The sequence below is a fragment of the Eumetopias jubatus genome, unplaced genomic scaffold, assembly GCF_037043125.1.
Source record: "Eumetopias jubatus isolate StellerSeaLion01/CBP00866 unplaced genomic scaffold, mEumJub1_p1.0 scaffold_8, whole genome shotgun sequence".
In the NCBI taxonomy this organism is placed as follows: Eukaryota; Metazoa; Chordata; class Mammalia; order Carnivora; family Otariidae; genus Eumetopias; species Eumetopias jubatus.
The window spans coordinates 19,665,013-19,682,991 of record NW_028274814.1 but is presented as its reverse complement, the minus strand read 5'-3'; the positions used below and the strand labels follow the sequence as shown (position 1 = coordinate 19,682,991).

The 17,979-nt window shown below is 43.5% G+C and overlaps 1 protein-coding gene across 3 annotated transcripts in view; it reads right to left on the bottom strand.

The window, feature by feature from the left end:
* The window catches only part of RSU1 (Ras suppressor protein 1), a 253,585-nt gene that overhangs the window by 214,272 nt on the left and 21,334 nt on the right, over nucleotides 1-17,979 (bottom strand). For 2 of the 3 annotated variants that reach the window (XM_028114094.1, XM_028114093.2), the window contains exon 3: nucleotides 3,106-3,156. The exons of the other annotated variant lie outside the window; for it this stretch is intronic. In XM_028114094.1, coding sequence (XP_027969895.1) covers nucleotides 3,106-3,156 — 51 coding nt within the window. The remainder of the gene's footprint in view (nucleotides 1-3,105; nucleotides 3,157-17,979) is intronic. 3 annotated transcript variants of the gene reach the window in all.

The following is a 17,979-nucleotide window of genomic DNA, read 5'->3' as shown; positions in this document are numbered from 1 at the left end:
GAGCACGGGTGCAGAGGCGGGGCTGGGCAGGAGGAGAGCCTGACCTATCTGTCGGAAGCAGCACGCAGGGAGGAAAAGCTGGCTGGGGGGGTGGGGGAGGTGCAGATGGGGCAGGTTCTGAAAGCCAGGCAAAGCGCACCTTCCACCAGATGCATGCGGTTATCGCAGGGCGAATGCCGTTTCAGATAGGACAGCCTAGTGGAAGAACCTCATCTTTACTCTGAAACCATTCCCTCCTGGGCCAGAAAGCCCCTCTGCTGGGTTGACCGCCAGCACCTGCCTCGTCAGAGCAGAAGGGAAGAAGGAAAAGATTCGCTCACTGCTCTGCCTTCCGCCTAAATACATCAGGGAGACACGTGCCCCTAGGGAAGTTGTTCCAGGCCCAGCAATGCCCCCCTCCCCTCACCCCTGCCTCCCCCTGCCCCAACTCTATCAAAACCCATGCACACTGCCCCAATCCCCCCTGGTTTAAATGTAAATAGTGCTGCTGCAGAATGATGAACCCCTAATAGCGACTGGCTTGACAATTTGGGAGTATTTTTTATGAACTCAAATACAGAAAGCTTTAAGGATTTCTGTTGGCAGAATCTTGGGGAACTGAAGGATCATCTGCCCACTTCCGGCTTCCTGTGGTCTCCCTTGTACTACGCCGAGAGCACCTGTCCACGTCAAAACCACCAGCAGGGAAAGGAAGCCCACTCGCTGCCCCACGGTCCCGATGGCCCTGCTGATACTGACTCCAGTGTGTGGAGTCCCATGGTGACCCCAAATCAAGTCCCAGTCTGAGCCGGCTAGCCATTCATTCCACGAGCACACAAGTGGGAATGTCAAACGGCAGTGTAATTGTCAGACTAAGAGAAAAACACAAGCACTTTCTGTAAGACAAAAGCAGGGCTGAGGGGTTTCACTTCTGAGTGCCACGGGTTTTAATGCAGCATTGTCAGCCAGGCCCTATTAAAAACCACAGAAAGTGAAAGACCCTGATTACCATACAAAGTGACAGGAGGGTGTGCTCAGCCACTTGCATTCAATGCATATTTATATTTCCATCAAATGGACATATTTACTATAAATACTTGAAAAACCATAGCGAAGTCATTCATTTAAATGCCAGAAAAATAGTAAAAGATGCTAATTTGACCTTAGTGGAACAGACCGAGTGTCACTGACACAACTCACAATGGCTTGAAACAGAATTTACCAAGACGATTAATTAGAATTTACTGGATTAGGTCAAGAATGTCTCAAATAGAAAAAGGAAAAAAAAAAAAGAAAGAAGAAAAAAACAGGGAAGGAAGAAATTTGAAGTTTGAATCCATTCACAGCCAACCTCTTTAATAGCAGACACAATTTAACTTCATTTTTATGCCTAAGTTAATCTCGTATTATATGCCTGGAGAAAGAAACTGATGCACTGATCCCTGAAATTTCTATCTTTGTGGACATGTGAAAAGAAATAAAAGACTGAAAAATCTGAAAGGCTTTTTTGTTTTGGTTTAGTTTTTTGTTTTAAAGAACAGATCAATTAGTGATGTAATATGAATGGAGCTTGTTTTGCTTCTTGTTTAAATGTACACTTTTTTCACTCTGCTGATGATGCAAATCTAACCACGGGAAGCTTGGTAATTAAATAGTTTTATGAACTGTGCAACAGCTTCAGGGACTTGTGCTCACAAAATCTTGGGGAATTCAGGGATCATGCTGTCCACCTTTCAAGACAAACTGCAAATCCCCTCTAAACTGGGATTATGGTCTCAGTGGACAAAAAGATCTTTTGTTATGAAAACCATGAAACTGGCAGCATGTCACCGGTTACGAAAACAATCACATGTGACCTCACTTTCCGCTTCTGTGACCACCATTACTCATACATGACGATCGTGCCACTCTGCCTTGGCCTTACAAATATGTGCTTTTAGTTAAAAATGAACTAAATCTGCCTGTTTCCCCACACACGAAGGGCCCTAACTGCCCTCTTAGTTCTCAATAATCAACAGCTCTGTGACACAGCCTCGAGCTGTATATAATGCACATACACACATAAATTCATGCGACAAATCCCTCAACATGACATTCAGCTCAATTTCACGGGACTCAGAAAGCGCCCTAACAAATTCTTGCCACATGATTAGAAAATCATTCAAGTCTGCAGGAAATATGGCAAGCACAAAAGAAGTGACAGTCAATTAGGAATGAGAAAGGAGAGTCGGTCCCTGTCATTAAAATCTTTAAAGTCATAGCTCTAGGGATAAAATGGCGTATTATCACTCACACGAGATATTTTCATAAAAACAACTATCAGTTCTCCTGTATGTTACCCATGCCATGACACCACCCAGGCTCCAGGGAATTCTTCTTGGGAACCAGACTCAAAAATGTGAAAAATGCAGATGCCAACTTACATAACTTCCATAATTTTGTGGGGGGTTTCCCCACCATCCAAGAAAGAGAGCAACAGTTAAATATTCTCCTTTGGGGGGAAGTACAGAGAAAGCCAGGAACTCTTACTCCAATATTTTTTAAGATTTTATTTATTTATTTGACAGAGACACAGCGAGAGAGGGAACACAAGCAGGGGGAGTGGGAGAGGGAGAAGCAGGCTTCCCGCCGAGCAGGGAGCCCGATGCAGGGCTCGATCCCAGGACCCTAGGATCATGACCTGAGCCGAAGGCAGAAGCTTAATGACTGAGCCACCTGGGCGCACCAACTCTAATATTTTTTAACAAGTTTTTATTTTTCCATGAAACACTTGTGAATCGCCTGGCAGTTGAGGTCACTGGAACACTTACCAGCCCTGAAAGGAACCATTTCCTGAGAAGCAACGTCATGTTCTTCCTTCAGTTTACACGTGAGGAAAGAATCCTCAAAACAGAGCGAAGTAAAAAAAAAAAAAAAAAAAAAAAAAAAAACAAAAAAAAAAAACAGAGCAAAGTACAAAATACAGGGAGAAGATGCTCTCGTGTATCGCACAGACATCAAAAAAGATTTTAGGTTTCCCCAAATAACACCTGTCATTAGCATCTTTAAAGGAAACAAAAGAATCAGCAGTATCACAATATTACCTACAAGTCAGAAACTGTGTAACCAACGGTAAAGTTAACTCACTTGTTAGCTTGTTGTGGCTGAGGACCAGCTGCGTGATGTGGGCTAAAGAGACTGCAAAAGAAAAAAAAAAAAAATCACACAGTCAGTAAATGTACCCAAATTATCCTCACACTCCTACAAGGTAAAGCATTAAATTATCTTCACAGGTTGAAGTGTTATTGCCCACAAAAAAAGAAGCAAGGTTTCATGTAACACTGTCTGTTAAATGTTAGGCCAAATTAAGAAAAGTTATGCAATTAGCACAGTGGGTTAGAGCTAATGGGATTAATGTCAGAGAATCAAACATTACAAAGGCCGGTTAGCTTTGTGCTGAGACCCGCACCACTGGCCTAGCCTGAGCGATCCGTCTCAGTAACGAGCGTGGAGAGGCACAGCGCCTCACCTGTCCCAAAGGGAACATCATATGAAGAAGGAAAGATCATGTCCCAGTAAACAGGGAGCACATCCCTTCACCTGTGCCCACTGGCAACCCAGAAACTCTTCTACACGCTACCGAGTGATGAATAGGAAAAAACTTTCCCCTCGAATTATTTTGGTTGATGTTTCAAAGCACCGGCAGATTGCTCACCAGTTCCCAACAATCTCGTGGAGGTTTAAACGGAACAAGATGAGACTTGCTTAAAAGATGGTTTGTCCCAACTATAAAGAAAGACAGGACACATCCACAAGAAAGAAAAAAAAAAAGTCCAAGAAAAAAGCGACCTGCCTTCCACTTTGGGCTCTAAAACTTCACAGGATGATCAGCATATGTTTTAAACAGTAAGTTTTAAATACATATTTTACATATTAAACAGATTTAGACATTTTTCCAATATTCTTTCTCTAAGAACATTATTATATTAATGCAGCAGAGTTTTTTCCCTAAGAAGTAAGAAGACAAAAATTTTTCTCAAGAAGGGTCTTTGGGTTGGATCCCAGCGTGTTGGGAAGAAAACGAGAGTATCACCCTTGACCACAACTTTTGAGTAGGTTTCTTTTTTTTCCAGCCATCACAAAGTTATAGAAAATTCAAAATGCGGTACGGTACAGGCACCTGTTTTCCTGTCCCAACCTTTAGAGAGCACACGCTGGCCTGATGCCCCATAAAGTCAGAGTATTCCTCGGACGGCATCCTCCGACAGAACCCCAGCACGGCCACCCAAGCCAAGAACTTCCCGTCACGCATCATCACCACCTACTCCTCAGCCCTCACCCAGTTTCACCCGATGCCCCAATCACTTCTTGTAGAAAAAAACAATCCGGTTCACAATCCAGCTGCGTGCAGCTAAGGGGTCTCTCAGATCACCTCTCGTCCGCACTTCTCTTTCCCTGCGTTTCACGACCTTGGCAACTGGGAAGGCTGCCTGCAGGCCAAATTATTCTATATTATGACCTCCGTGCAGATTCGTCAATCTGTTTGTTCGCAGTTAGACTGCGGTTAAGCCTCTTTGGCAGGAATGTCAAGGAAACGTGGGGTTCTCCTCGATGTGTCCTCTCAGGTGGGCACAACTTCAGTTCGTCCTGTCGCTGACCATCTTCCCTTGATCTCTGACATATGCCAGGCTTCTCCACTGAACATGTATTCTTTTCCCCTTTGTAATTAATAAGCATTTGGAGAGAATGGGGGTTGAGGATGGGAGGGTACTTCAGAACTCTATAAATATCCGGCGCCACGTGTGGCTCATGATCCCCAACCACAGCAATCTTTACCCTCATGGTACCTTTGGCAATGTCCGGCAACATTTTTGATTCTAACAACCATGGCCACTAAAAACCTAAGTTTCCCACACTGTGTCTGTATGAAACAGCACTGGTCTGAGACAGAAGCACCCTGAGGGGAGGGGGCCTGGGATGCTGCCTCACATCCTCCAAGGCACGAGGCAGCCTGCTCGCTCCTCTGCAGGACGCTCCAGAGCGAGAAGCAGTCCAGGTGCTTCTGGAAGGAGAGTCGGGCAGGGCATAGTTTTAGCTCCTCAGGATCATCCAGTCCAAAATGTCAAGACTGTTGCTGTTGAGAAACTGCAATTTATTTCTTTGTATCTGGATGGCCTTGTGGTTTCCTATTTCAGTCAGTGGATTATTATCTATCATTCTTACTTATGTTGGTGTTCCAACTGCCTGATCTGGCGGGCCGGAGCCCGTCCACGCCGGCCCTGAGCCTTCTGATGGTCCCCACTGCTCCCTGAGCACTTCGCCACTTCCTGGGACAAGATGTTCAGGCTCATCTTGTCCTTTTTCAGCCATAGCCCCGAAATCACCATTCCTCTAATGAGCTCTGGTTCCTTTTTGTGGAAACTGGTATTTATAAGACAAAATCTGAGCACCAGATGTGCTCATTGCTATTTGGAGCTCAGTATTCTCAGCTCCTCTCAGTGGACAGAGCTTGAGAATACACACACACACACACACACACACACACACACACACTCTCTCTCTCTCTCTCTCTCTCTCTCTCTATGCTGATTTCGCTATATTATTGAAAACCCTGAGTTCACAACAATATCTCCAGCTCCAATACAACATCATACGGTTCATTCCAGTTTCTTCCCTCTCTGTATTTGTGATTCCCTTCTCTAACAGAACTCTGGCTTCCGTTATCTCTAACCTACTTACTATGTAATCAATAACCCTATATATAACTGCATGGAATAGAGTTCTCTTACAGCTAGACCGAGACAGCTCTACGCTTATTTGCAGGGGCCCCTGGAAGTTTGGTACGGATTCTTGGTCAAGATCAAGATGAGGAGGCTCGCTAGCGATGTGTGACGTTCAGCTTAAAGTTGAAGACACCCAGGAAACCCCCAGGGCCAGCTTGTTTACACTGTTTAGGGCTGTGTAGACTGATGGCTTACACCTGGCTAAGTCGGGCATGAAAGACATTGCTGGACACTTCTGGCCAGGCTATCGGAAACTCACATTCCTCACACACATCTTGCTGGTTCATCATGTGGAGAGCAAACATGTCCTGAGCAAGGAAGAAACAACTCTGGGGAGCAGCCCCACAGAGCCTATGATGCCCCAGGGGCTCACCCAGGCTTCCTTAGGCCTGCTAAGCCAGATCCTGTGCCTTTAATAACTCCATAAGTGGGTAGGGTCTGTGGAACTGGAGTCCTTTCAACCTCTCCAACTTCAAAATCAATGCAGTAACCCATCTCCCCCACACCCCTCCCTCCTGCCGGGATACCTTCTCACTCTGCTCAGACTCCCCTGCCCACCAGCCCCTCCAGAGCGACACCCTTCTTGTCCTGCTTGGGCTGGGACCTCGCAGGCCAGGCTCCCACACCAGCACAGATGCTCAACTCACCTCACTCGGGCCCCCACCCGAGTTCTAGGTCACCAGAGCTCCCGACCCTGACCGCCTCTCTTTCTGTCCCGCCCACTGGCCTTAGGACTGAACCATCGGGAAAGGGGAAGCGCAAGGCAATGGGGAAGGAGGAGAGTATTCTCCCGGTTTTCAACAGAGTCACAACGGCAGCTTCTCACACGACGTTTAAGATTTTAAACACTGCAGAAGATCTTGCATGTTTTTATTTGTAAGAGTTAAGATTCCTTGTCCACCAATTAAGTGTTCCTCTATCTCTGAAGCAGACGGTCTGAGATGGGGGAAAAAATATCTCAAAAGAGCTACCCTCCTCTGACACCAGATGAAAAAGATTCACAGATGTACCGGTTAAGATGTACAGTCACCATTCATGTGAGAACAAGACACAAGTTAACAGGGGTGCGCACAATGGCGGTCTCTCACTTACACACAAACAATCCAGAGATTCCCGGTACCTTGTTGCTCAACCATCCCCAACACGTGGCTCCCACCTCATGCTTCAAGATGGCTGCCTGAGCTTCGCCATTGTATCTGCACTCCCCTCAGGAAGACAGAAAAAAGAACGCTTCCAAGAAGCTGCACATGGTAATTCCACTTGCAATCAATTAATCACCATTTTATAATCCAGCAAGGCCTCGCTTTGCAAGGGAGGCAGGGAAATGGAGTCTATATTCCAGGTGACCAGGCGGCAGCTAAAAAGTAGGGGTTTTACTACTGAAACTGAAAGTGGCAGACAACGAGCAACCTCACACACTAGCCCACCACTCCCTCCGAGTGTCACAGAAATCAATCCTGATCACAAAAGAAAATGAACAATCCTCCCATCCCTGTCTTAAGTTTTCCTAAAATATCACAACTAACTCATTAGAAAAAAATTTTTTTGTTCTTTCTCCCAGCTCCCATTCACGATGAAAGATTTAATTAGGGAAGGCTGGTTCTCTCCCACCGTTTCCTTGTATCCCTTCGACAAGCATTTGGCAGGAGAGAAAGTGACCAAGTTTCAAAGTTCTTTTTCTGTGTTGTTGCCTCACCTGATAACACTGCAAGAAGGCATTTTTCTTCCTCACTGTTGTTACGGAGCTACATGTTAAACGAGGTAAGAGGGAGAAAAAGTTCATAAAAGACCTCTGAGAAAATATTCAGGGCAACAAAGGACTCCAGGCTAGGTCTGCGGGGAGGGCAGTTAAGTTGGACAGAATCAAAATCACAAACTCAATCACAAAGCCTGGTAACAGGCAAAGGCTGAATTGCGACACATGTATTGATTGATACAACCCGCCACTCCCCTCCACTTGGCAATGGTGAGTTCATTGTGAGTCTTGTATGGAAACTGTGCTGTTAAAAAAGAAGGGAGAAAGTATCCACCAAAATAGAATGGATTATTTAAAAGCACAAAAGCTGCCATGGTCAAACGTGTTGGGAAAATGAAAGCAGGCTGTACCCACTGACCTGCCTTGCAAACCTTGATCACACACTGGGAGATCTTCCACCGTGGGAATAACATACTTTCAAGAATGAGCAGCACCAGAAACTGTCAGGAATGAGCAGCACCAGAACAGTGAGAACAAACTGTTATTAAAATTCCTCAAGCAATATTAAACTAGGCTTTGCGTAGGCATTTTCAAAGGAGAACACATTTCAGAAATCAACCAAATAACTAAGAAGTTAAAGGTTACAGCGCCACGGCTATCATTCTGCCTCTAGCCTTTAGAACTGGTCTTTGGGTGAACACGGTTTCAGGCCAAAATGAACAATGGGAAACCACATTGTTGGAAAGGAGGTGTTTGTGAGGGAAGGGGGGACAGGGTGAGGTTGCTGGCACCGTAACACAGGACTTAAGACTGTTCTCCAGCCAAGAAGGGAATCAGCAGGAAAATGCTCAGAAAGGTACGGGCCGGTTCAATAATTTCACAAGAAACATAGTCAAAGACTCATGCAGGCACTCACCCCACTCAGAATGCCAACAGACTCTACCTTGGAAATTCTCTAAGAAGGAATATCTACTGTACACCCTGGGGAGCCTGGGGAAAGTCTTGGATTATGCAGACTGTCCTCAAAACCATCCTGGTTTGGATGAAAACTACACAGTCACTCAATTTAGGGAACAGAGAACATGGACCAAAATGCTCAAATATAAGGGATGAAAGGAACGTGGGCATAAGAGCAGTCTATCAGAAAGGACAGTGGGTAGTTCAGGAAATGTTACTTATTACGGGATGACACACCCAAAAATGCCTTAGGGCAGAGGGCACGCCATGCACAGTCGCTGGACCTGCAGGACGTGGAAACAGGAGGTTATGGAAACAATCCCAGGCTTCCCTGAGCAAACAGATGGAAAACACACTAAAGTACAGGACTGGAGGGGGTAGCCAGTATTTTAATGGAATAAATCCAGAAAACTCAAAGGACTAACTAAATATTCCTACGAAAAGAATCATAATTTCCAGATAACACATGGAAGCAGATATTATTTAAAATCAGCTTGGCTTTTTCCTCCTTTTCGGCATAAAGTGGGCAGCATAAGAAAAAAAATGCACGATGAGATCCACAGCACCCTAAGATGACATTACAGACTTGTTTTCAAAATAAACTGACATATCACAATGATGGGGCACACTGGAAATTGTCTCTATCATCACCTATTTGGCAAATGAGAAAGCAAATGATTCCTCTGGTAGCACTTCAGAGGTTAAAAAAAAAAAAAAAAAAAAAAGTTCTAGCTTTGCAGAATGACATTTCCGTCCAGAGGGGAAAAAAACAGCCAGACAGAACCAAGGGGAATGAGGCCTGAAAACACGTCACATGATGTGGGACTTGAAGGTGTCTGCGATTTTGCCTTTGGTCAGAACTGGCCACGTCTGAGCACCAAAGGAAAGGTTCTGTAAGTGGTCACAGAAACTGGACTGTAACTTCTAGTCCATCTCACAGATGGAGCCCCAAATGGAAGCAGAGAGACACCGCTATCAGCAAAAGACAAATGGTTTACCCCTTTCGGGTAGCAAAGGTTGTAGCAGCAGATTGCCACGTTAGAAGAACCACCATACTTCTGGATGTTCAAAGAGGGCTGCCTATGGGTGCCTGGGTGGCTCAGTTGGTTAAGCGACTGCCTTCGGCTCAGGTCATGATCCTGGAGTCCCGGGATCGAGTCCCGTATCGGGCTCCCTGCTCAGCAAGGAGTCTGCTTCTCCCTCTGACCCTCCCCCCCTCTCATGCTCTATCTCATTCTCTCTCTCTCAAATAAATAAATAAAATATTAAAACAAACAAACAAACAAACAGAGGGCTGCCTGGTTTGGCAACTCCAGGGGCATGATTCAAATTCTGGGCAATGACAGATTCCATCACAAATAGTATCCTCTACTAATTCAGTTCCTCCCAAAGTCATAGGCCAGAAAGAGGAATTGATTTGAATTTGAAATATAGGATGGTTCAAATGATTTTTCTACCCTGGCTCTCCCAGTAGGCTAGCACAACCCTGATTTGGAGACTCCACAGGAATGTGGAAGCCAGCCAGATGTCAGCATCCGAAAGCAATGCTGACCAATTTGCGTTCTGCGTCTCCATGATGCATGATTAAAATGCCTGCCTGTGTCACATGGCTGAAATTATTTCACCCTCGGTAGTAAGACACAGATTCAGATCTTAAATATGCAGCTTTTGCCGATATATCAAAGTGAAGACAGAAAATAAAATGTTCCATACCAAGATATAATACAAATATCATATTCATCAACACACCCAGAATCATAAAAACGTTTTTCTTTTGAATACTGTTCATAACTTAAAACTTTTTAAAAAGATTTTATTTATTTATTCATGAGAGACAGAGACAGAGAGAGGCAGAGGGAGAAGCAGGCTCCCAAGGAGCAGGGAGCCCGACGCGGGACTCAATCCCAGGACCCTGGGATCATGACCTGAGCCGAAGGCAGATGCTTAACCATCTGAGCCACCCAGGCGCCCCATAACTTAAAACTTGTAAAAAATCACCATGATACGAAAACTTTCCTTTACTTCACAATTAATTATTGCAGTGAGTTGAAAACTCTGTAGTAGCAAGTTTTCAAAATCAGTTATTTGACCGAATTATACTATTTGCAGATAAAGGGTCTAACAACCATAATTAACTGCTCTTTCATTCAACAGAAAGCAATTTAATATATGTGATGGCTGGAAAAAAAAACGGGATACCTCTTTGGATACATAAATAAGAGCAGAGAAGTCACATGTGCTGAGAAGCCCAATGAGCTGGTCACTGACTAGGTGCTTTGTGCTCACCAGGATATTAGGTCCAAAGACACCAGACCCAAGCCACTGTGTTATTAAAAATGTGGAGCCCACATCATTCCTGTTCAAACACATCACTTCAGAGTCTCTCCCTCAGGAAAAAAGACAAAGAAAAATATTTCCAAAGATGCCCAGGAGAATCAGAGAGAAAAATGCAGTAAGCCCCATATTAATTGCTCCAGAGGTGTAAGCAGGATGGTATTACCAAATGCTTCGTCAGTTGGGTCTGTTTCGCAAGACTGAACGTAGGCATTGTGACAGGGATAGAATATGAGGGAGACACAGTCACTGCCCTCAATGAGATTACTCTGTAATAATAAGGGGATGCAGTAAAACACTCTGACACGTTATGGACTATAAGTGCCGTAAAGGAGATGAGATGATTTGAAACACCCATGAAGAGGGAAATGCTTGAAAGTTTTTTCAGGCTTAGTCACATCTTCAAGGTCCAGACTCAATTTTATTCTGTATCCACCTACCTACCTGTCTTCCTTTGTTTTGCTTATTTGTACTAATTCTTCTAGCATAGACTATGTTATTTGTGTAACACAAGAAGGTGTATTTTTAGAAATCAGTTATAGAATCCTAGAAATCAAAACGCGTAAGCCCCTCATTTTATAGATAAGGAAACTGTGGCCCAGAGTAGTGAAGTGGTTGTTCTCAAGTTCCACAGACCACCTGAATCAGACCTGAGACTACAATGGAGTTTTCCAGATTCCAGCTTGAGCTGCTCCTTTCCACGTCCACCCCTGGACAGGGCATGCTTTTCAAGATGGTGGAAATTCCAATCGTAATAAAAACCATGGAAAGCTCTATTCTACCTTGAATAAAATATGACAGTTATGTAAAGTGACGCAAAGCAAAGAATACCCAGATTCAAGCAGTATGAGATCCAGATCCCAATCCCATGAGATCCTGAGAAAATCACTGGAATTCTCTAGAGCACACAATTTCTCATCTTGAAAATGAAAGGCTGAATTAAATTATTTGATTCTGTGAAACAAGAGAGAAAAGGTAAGAATGAACTAGTATTTATGTAATGCCTACTACATCAATGTGCTACGCAGGGCACTTTATAGCCACTCACTAGAATCAAAACTGTTAAAATAAGGGAATAACAACAAAAACTTAATGTTTGCCAAATGCTTAAGACGTGGCTGGCGCTATACTAGGAACCTGACCACCTCATCCACTCCTCACAGTGACCTTACCCAGCAGTACTATTATCCACACCACCCTCCCAAATCTAGATCAGAAAAATGGGGCAGAGGGAGGTTAAGCAACCTTGCCATGGTTTCAGAGCCAGTCAGCACAGACAACCCTTTAAAAGTTGTATCCACAACAGCCAAACTGTGGAAAGAGCCTAGATGTCCATCAACAGATGAATGGATGAAGAAGATGTGGTGTATATATATATATGTATGTACACACACACACACACACACACACACACACACACACACACACACACTGGAATATTATGCAGCCATCAAAAAATGAAATCTTGCCATTTGCAACGACACAGATAGAACTAGAAGGTATTATGCTAAGTGAAATAAGTCAATAAAAGAAAGACAAGTATCCTATGATCTCGCTGACATGAGGAATTTGAGAAACAAGACAGAGGATCATAGGGGAAGGGAGGGAAAAATGAAACAAGATGAAACCAGAGAGGGAGACAAACCATAAGAGACTCTTAATCTCAGGAAACAAACTGAGGGTTGCTGGAGTGGTGGGGGGTGGGAGGGATGGGGGGGCTGGGTGATGGACACTGGGGAGGGTATGTGCTATGGTGAGCGCTGCGAATTGTGTAAGACTGATGAATCACAGACCTGTACCCCTAAAACAAATACTACATTATATGTTAATAAATAAAAATTATAAAATAAAATTAAAAAAAAAAAAGTTTGTTTCCAGACTAAAACCTGATTAATTCTCGCTCTGGTTTTTATTGGCCAAATAAAGCAAACACATGTCAACAAACAGCCAACTGTACATTTCCAGGCATCCGAAAGATAAATAAGAGGCTTAATCCATAGGTTCATTTTTTACCAAAATGAAGAACGGCTAAAATCAACAACACAAGAAACAACAGATGTTGGCAAGGATGTGGGGAAAAAAGGAAGCATCGTGCACTGTTGGTGGGAATGCAAACTGGTGCAGCCACTGTGGAAGACAGTATGGAGGTTCCTCAAAAAGTTAAAAACAGATCACAGATCTACCCTGTGATCCAGGAATTGCACTACTAGGTATTTACCCAAAGAATACAAACAAATACTAATTCAAATGGATACATGTACCCCAATGATTAGAGCAGCAGCATCTACAATAGCTGAATTACGGAAACAGATCAAATGTCCATCGACTGATGAATGAATAAAGAAAATGTGGTGTGTGTGTGTGTCTATATATATATATATATATATATATATATATATATGCAATGGAATATTACTCAGCCATAAAAAAGGAACGATATCTTGCCTTTTGTAAAGACATGGATGGATTCACAGAGCATGATGCTAAGCAAAAAAAGCCAAAGACAAACAACATATGATTTCACTTGTATGTGTAATTTAAGAAACAAAACAAACAAGGCGAAAAAAAAGAGAGAGGGGCAAATGAAGAAACAGACTCTTAACTACAGATGGTTCGCAGAGGGGAGGTGGGAGGGAGGATGGATGAAACAAGCGGAGGAGGTTAAGGAGGGCACTTGTCGTAATGAGCACTGAGTGTTACACTGAAGTGTTGAATCACTACGTTGTACACCTGAAACTAGTATTACACTGTGTGTTAACTAAATGGAATTTAAATAGTTTTTTTAAAGATTTTATTTTTATTTATTTGAGAGAGAATGAGAGAGAGAGAGAGAGCACATGAGAGGGAAGAGGGTCAGAGGGAGAAGCAGACTCCCCGCCGAGCAGGGAGCCCGATGCGGGACTCGATCCCGGGACTCCAGGATCATGACCCGAGCCGAAGGCAGTCGCTTAACCAACTGAGCCACCCAGGCGCCCTAAATATTTTTTTTTTTAAATGAAGACATGGACAGTATCAAATGTGCATGCTTTCCATTTCAGACAAGATGGTATTTCATGTATCCCTGCAGGTAAACTGGTAGGGCAGAGGCTTGGTTTTTGTTCCTTCCTAGGGTCCAGTGGTAGATACTTCTCTCTGATTCCTCATTTCTCTGGCGGGGTAGTGGTTCTCTGCTTCCACTGACATTTCTCCAACACACACAGAGCAACTCTCTCTGAGAATGACATGAAGACTACAGCCATTCCACAACTAAAGCCATAAGGAAAAAGCCACATCAAGAAGGGAGAGGCAGGGACTCGGTCTGGTTGGGACCCACACCCCTGGCACAGCGACCCACAGGTGGGAGAGATATCACCGACGGAAAGATCCTCCCTGAGAAGCGAGAAGTTCAAGATCCCTCTCAGGCACCCTCTCCCGGGGCGTCTGCACTGGGAAGACAAGTCCGCATAATGTCTGGCTTTGCAAATCAGGAGTGCTTAACTCAGGGAGAGCCCTCTAGGGCTGCAGGAAACCAAGACTCAGTTCCTAAAGGAGACACACACAGATTCACTCACTCTAAGATCCAGCAAAGAAGCAGCAGTTTGACAAGTACCTGGGCCAAATGTGAAGATTTATGACTAATTTTAGGGGGTATGCCGGAGAAACAGGGATCTAAGGGAACTTTCTCCAGGAATGGAAGTGCTGGTGGTTGCCATTTTTCTTACTCTCCTGCCTACCTGGCCGAGCACTGGCGGACGCCATTTCTGACACTATCCACCTACCTTGCTAGTACAACTTACTTTGCCTCAGGATTCCCCTACAGACCAGCCCCACCCAACCCACCTGCCTCTGCAGATACCCATTCAAAATAGTCCCTAACCTGCTACATCCACCCAGCAAGTGGCCTCTGTCTGAACCACTGCCCCACTCAAAGTGGCTGCCATTTGGGGCAGGGATCCCAAACACTCCAACCCGTGGACTCACAGCCAGCCACACTGGGAGCAAACCCCTAAACAGCATGCCCACTGACAGTCATGGTCCACACATAATAGAAGGGCACACACAGCCCACACAGGGGACATCCTAGGAAATCCTGGTTCTGGTAACCAAGGGGACTGCACTTCTGTGCCCAACATGACATCTTCGTCTTCTAAGAAGAGGCCACTCCTTCAAAAGAGGGAGATGTAAGTGATCAACCTAGTACAGGGAGACAATCAGAGTCAGGCAAAATGAAGAGGTGGAGGAATATGTTCCAAATGAAAGAATAACACAAAATCTTGGGAAAAGAACTAGACGAAAGGAAAATAAACAATCTACCTCAAAGAGTTCAAAGTCATGTTTATAAAGAAAACCATCAAACTCGGGAGAAAAATGGATAAACACACTTTCTCACTTGAAGAAAAAGACAGAAAATATAAAAAAGAACCACTCAGGGCTGAAGAATACAATCACTGAAATGAAAAATATAGTAGGGGGAATCAACAGCAGAATTGAGGATGCAAAAGAACAGATCAGTGACCTAGAAGGCAGGGTAGTGGAATCACCCAAGCTGAACAGGAAAAAAAAAAAATTTACACAGAATGGTTTAAGAGACCTCTCTGTACAACATCATGCATACAACGTTCCATTTTAAGGGTCCCCAAAGTAGACAGAGAGAAAAGGAAAGAAAACTTACCTGAAGAATTAAGAGCTAAAAACTTCCTTAACCTAGGAAAGGAAAGAGACATCCAGTTCCAGGGATCACAAAAAGTCATAAACAAGATGAACCCAAAGAAACTCAGACCAAGACACGTAATTAAAATGTCATGGTTAAAGAGAAAGTTTGACTTCTTTGCCAATTCGGATGCCTTTTATTTCTTTTTGTTGTCTGACTGCTGTGGCTAGGACTTCTAGTACTATGCTGAATAGCAGTGGTGATAGTGGACATCCCTGCCGTGTTCCTGACCTTAGGGGGAAAGCTCTCAGTTTTTCCCCATTGAGAACACACAGAACAATGCAACAGAATAGAGAGCCCAGAAATGGACCCTCAACTCTATGGTCAACTAATCTTCAACAAAGCAGGAAAGAATGTCCAATGGAAAAAAAGTCTCTTCAACAAATGGTGTTGGGAAAATTGGACAGCCACATGCAGAAGAATGAAACTGGACCATTTCCTTACACCACACACAAAAATAGACTCCAAATGGTTGAAAGACCTAAACGTGAGACGGGAGTCCATCAAAATCCTAAAGGAGAACACAGGCAGCAACCTCTTCGACCTCAGACACAGCAACTTCTTCCTAGAAACATCACCAAAGACAAGGGAAGCAAGGGCAAAAATGAACTATTGGGACTTCATCAAGATAAAAAGCTTTTGCACAGCAAAAGAAACAGTCAACAAAACCAAAAGACAACTGACAGAATGGGAGAAGATATTTGCAAATGACATATCAGATAAAGGGCGTACCCAAAATCAATAAAGAACTTATCAAACTCAACACCCAAAGAACAAATAATCCAATCAAGAAATGGGCAGAAGACATGAACGGACATTTTTCCAAAGAAGACATCCACATGGCCAACAGACACATGAAAAAAGGCTCAACATTGCTCAGCATCAGGGAAATCCAAATCAAAACCTCAATGAGATACCACCTCACACCAGTCGGAATGGCTAAAGTTAGCAAGTCAGGAAAAGACAGATGTTGGTGGGGATGCGGAGAAAGGGGAACCCTCCTACACTGTTGGTGGGAATGCAAGCTGGTGCAACCACTCTGGAAAACAGTATGGAGGCTCCTCAAAAAGTTGAAAATAGAGCTACCCTACGACCCAGCAATTGCACTACTGGGTATTTACCCCAAAGATACAAATGTAGTGATCCGAAGGGGCACGTGCACCCCAATGCTTATAGCAGCAATGTCCACAATAGCCAAACTGTGGAAGGAGCCAAGATGTCCATCGACAGATGAATGGATAAAGAAGATGTGGTATATATATAAAATGGAATACTATGCAGCCATCAAAAGGAATGAACTCTTGCCATTTGCAACGATGTGGATGGAACTAGAGGGTATTATGCTGAGCAAAATAAGTCAATCAGAGAAAGACATGTATCATATGATCTCACTGATATGAGGAATTCTTAATCTCAGGAAACAAACTGAGGGTTGCTGGAGTGGGGGTGGGGTGGGAGGGATGGGGTGGCTGGGTGAGACACTGGGGAGGGTATGTGCTATGGTGAGCGCTGTGAATTGTGTAAGACTGTTGAATCACAGACCTGTACCTCTGAAACAAATAATACATTATATGTTAAAAAAAAAAAAAAAAACGAAGAAGATAGTAAGGGTAAAATGAAGGGGGGGAATCGGAGGGGAAGACAAACCATGAGAGACGATGGACTCTGAGAAACAAACTGAGGCTTCTAGAGGGGAGGGGGTGGGGGGATGGGTTGGCCTGGTGATGGGTATTAAAGAGGGCACGTATTGAATGGAGCACTGGGTGTTATACGCAAACAATGAATCATGGAACACTACAACAAAAACCAATGATGTAATGTATGGTGATTAACATAGTAACATTTTTTTAAGAAAAGAATTTTAAGAGCTACAAGATAGAAGCAAAAAGTTGAAAGGGAAACTATTAGGCCATCAGCTGATGTTTCAGCAGAAACTCTGCAGGCCAGAGAGAGTGGCATGATATAGTCAAAGTGCTGAAAGGAAAAAACCTATAGCCAAGAATATTCTATCTGACAAGGTTATCCTTCAGAATTGAAAGGGAAATAAAGAGTATCCCAGAAAAAACAAAAGTTAAAGGAGTTCATCACCACTAAACTAGTTTTACAAAATGTTAAAGGGATTTCATTAAGCAAAAAAGAAAAGGCCATAATTAAAATTAAGAAAATCATGAAAGAAAAAAATCTCACTGGTAAAGCAAACATATAATAAAGGCAGTGGATCAACCACATATAAAGCTTATGGTAAATAAAAGAAGTTATAAAATCAACTATATCTATAATAATTAGTTAAGAGTACACAAAATTTTAAAATGTAAAATATGACATCAAAAACAAAATCTGGAAGGGGGTTAAAAGCATAGTGCTTTTAGACTGTGTTCGAATTTACACCATCAACTTAAAACACATGGGGTATATACACAGGGTGTTACATACAGACCTCATGGTAACCACAAACCAAAACCTCTACTAGGTACACAAATAAAAAGAATCCAAACATAACACTAAAGAAAATCATCAGCTCACAAAGGAAGACAGTAAGAGAATAAAGGAACAGAACTACA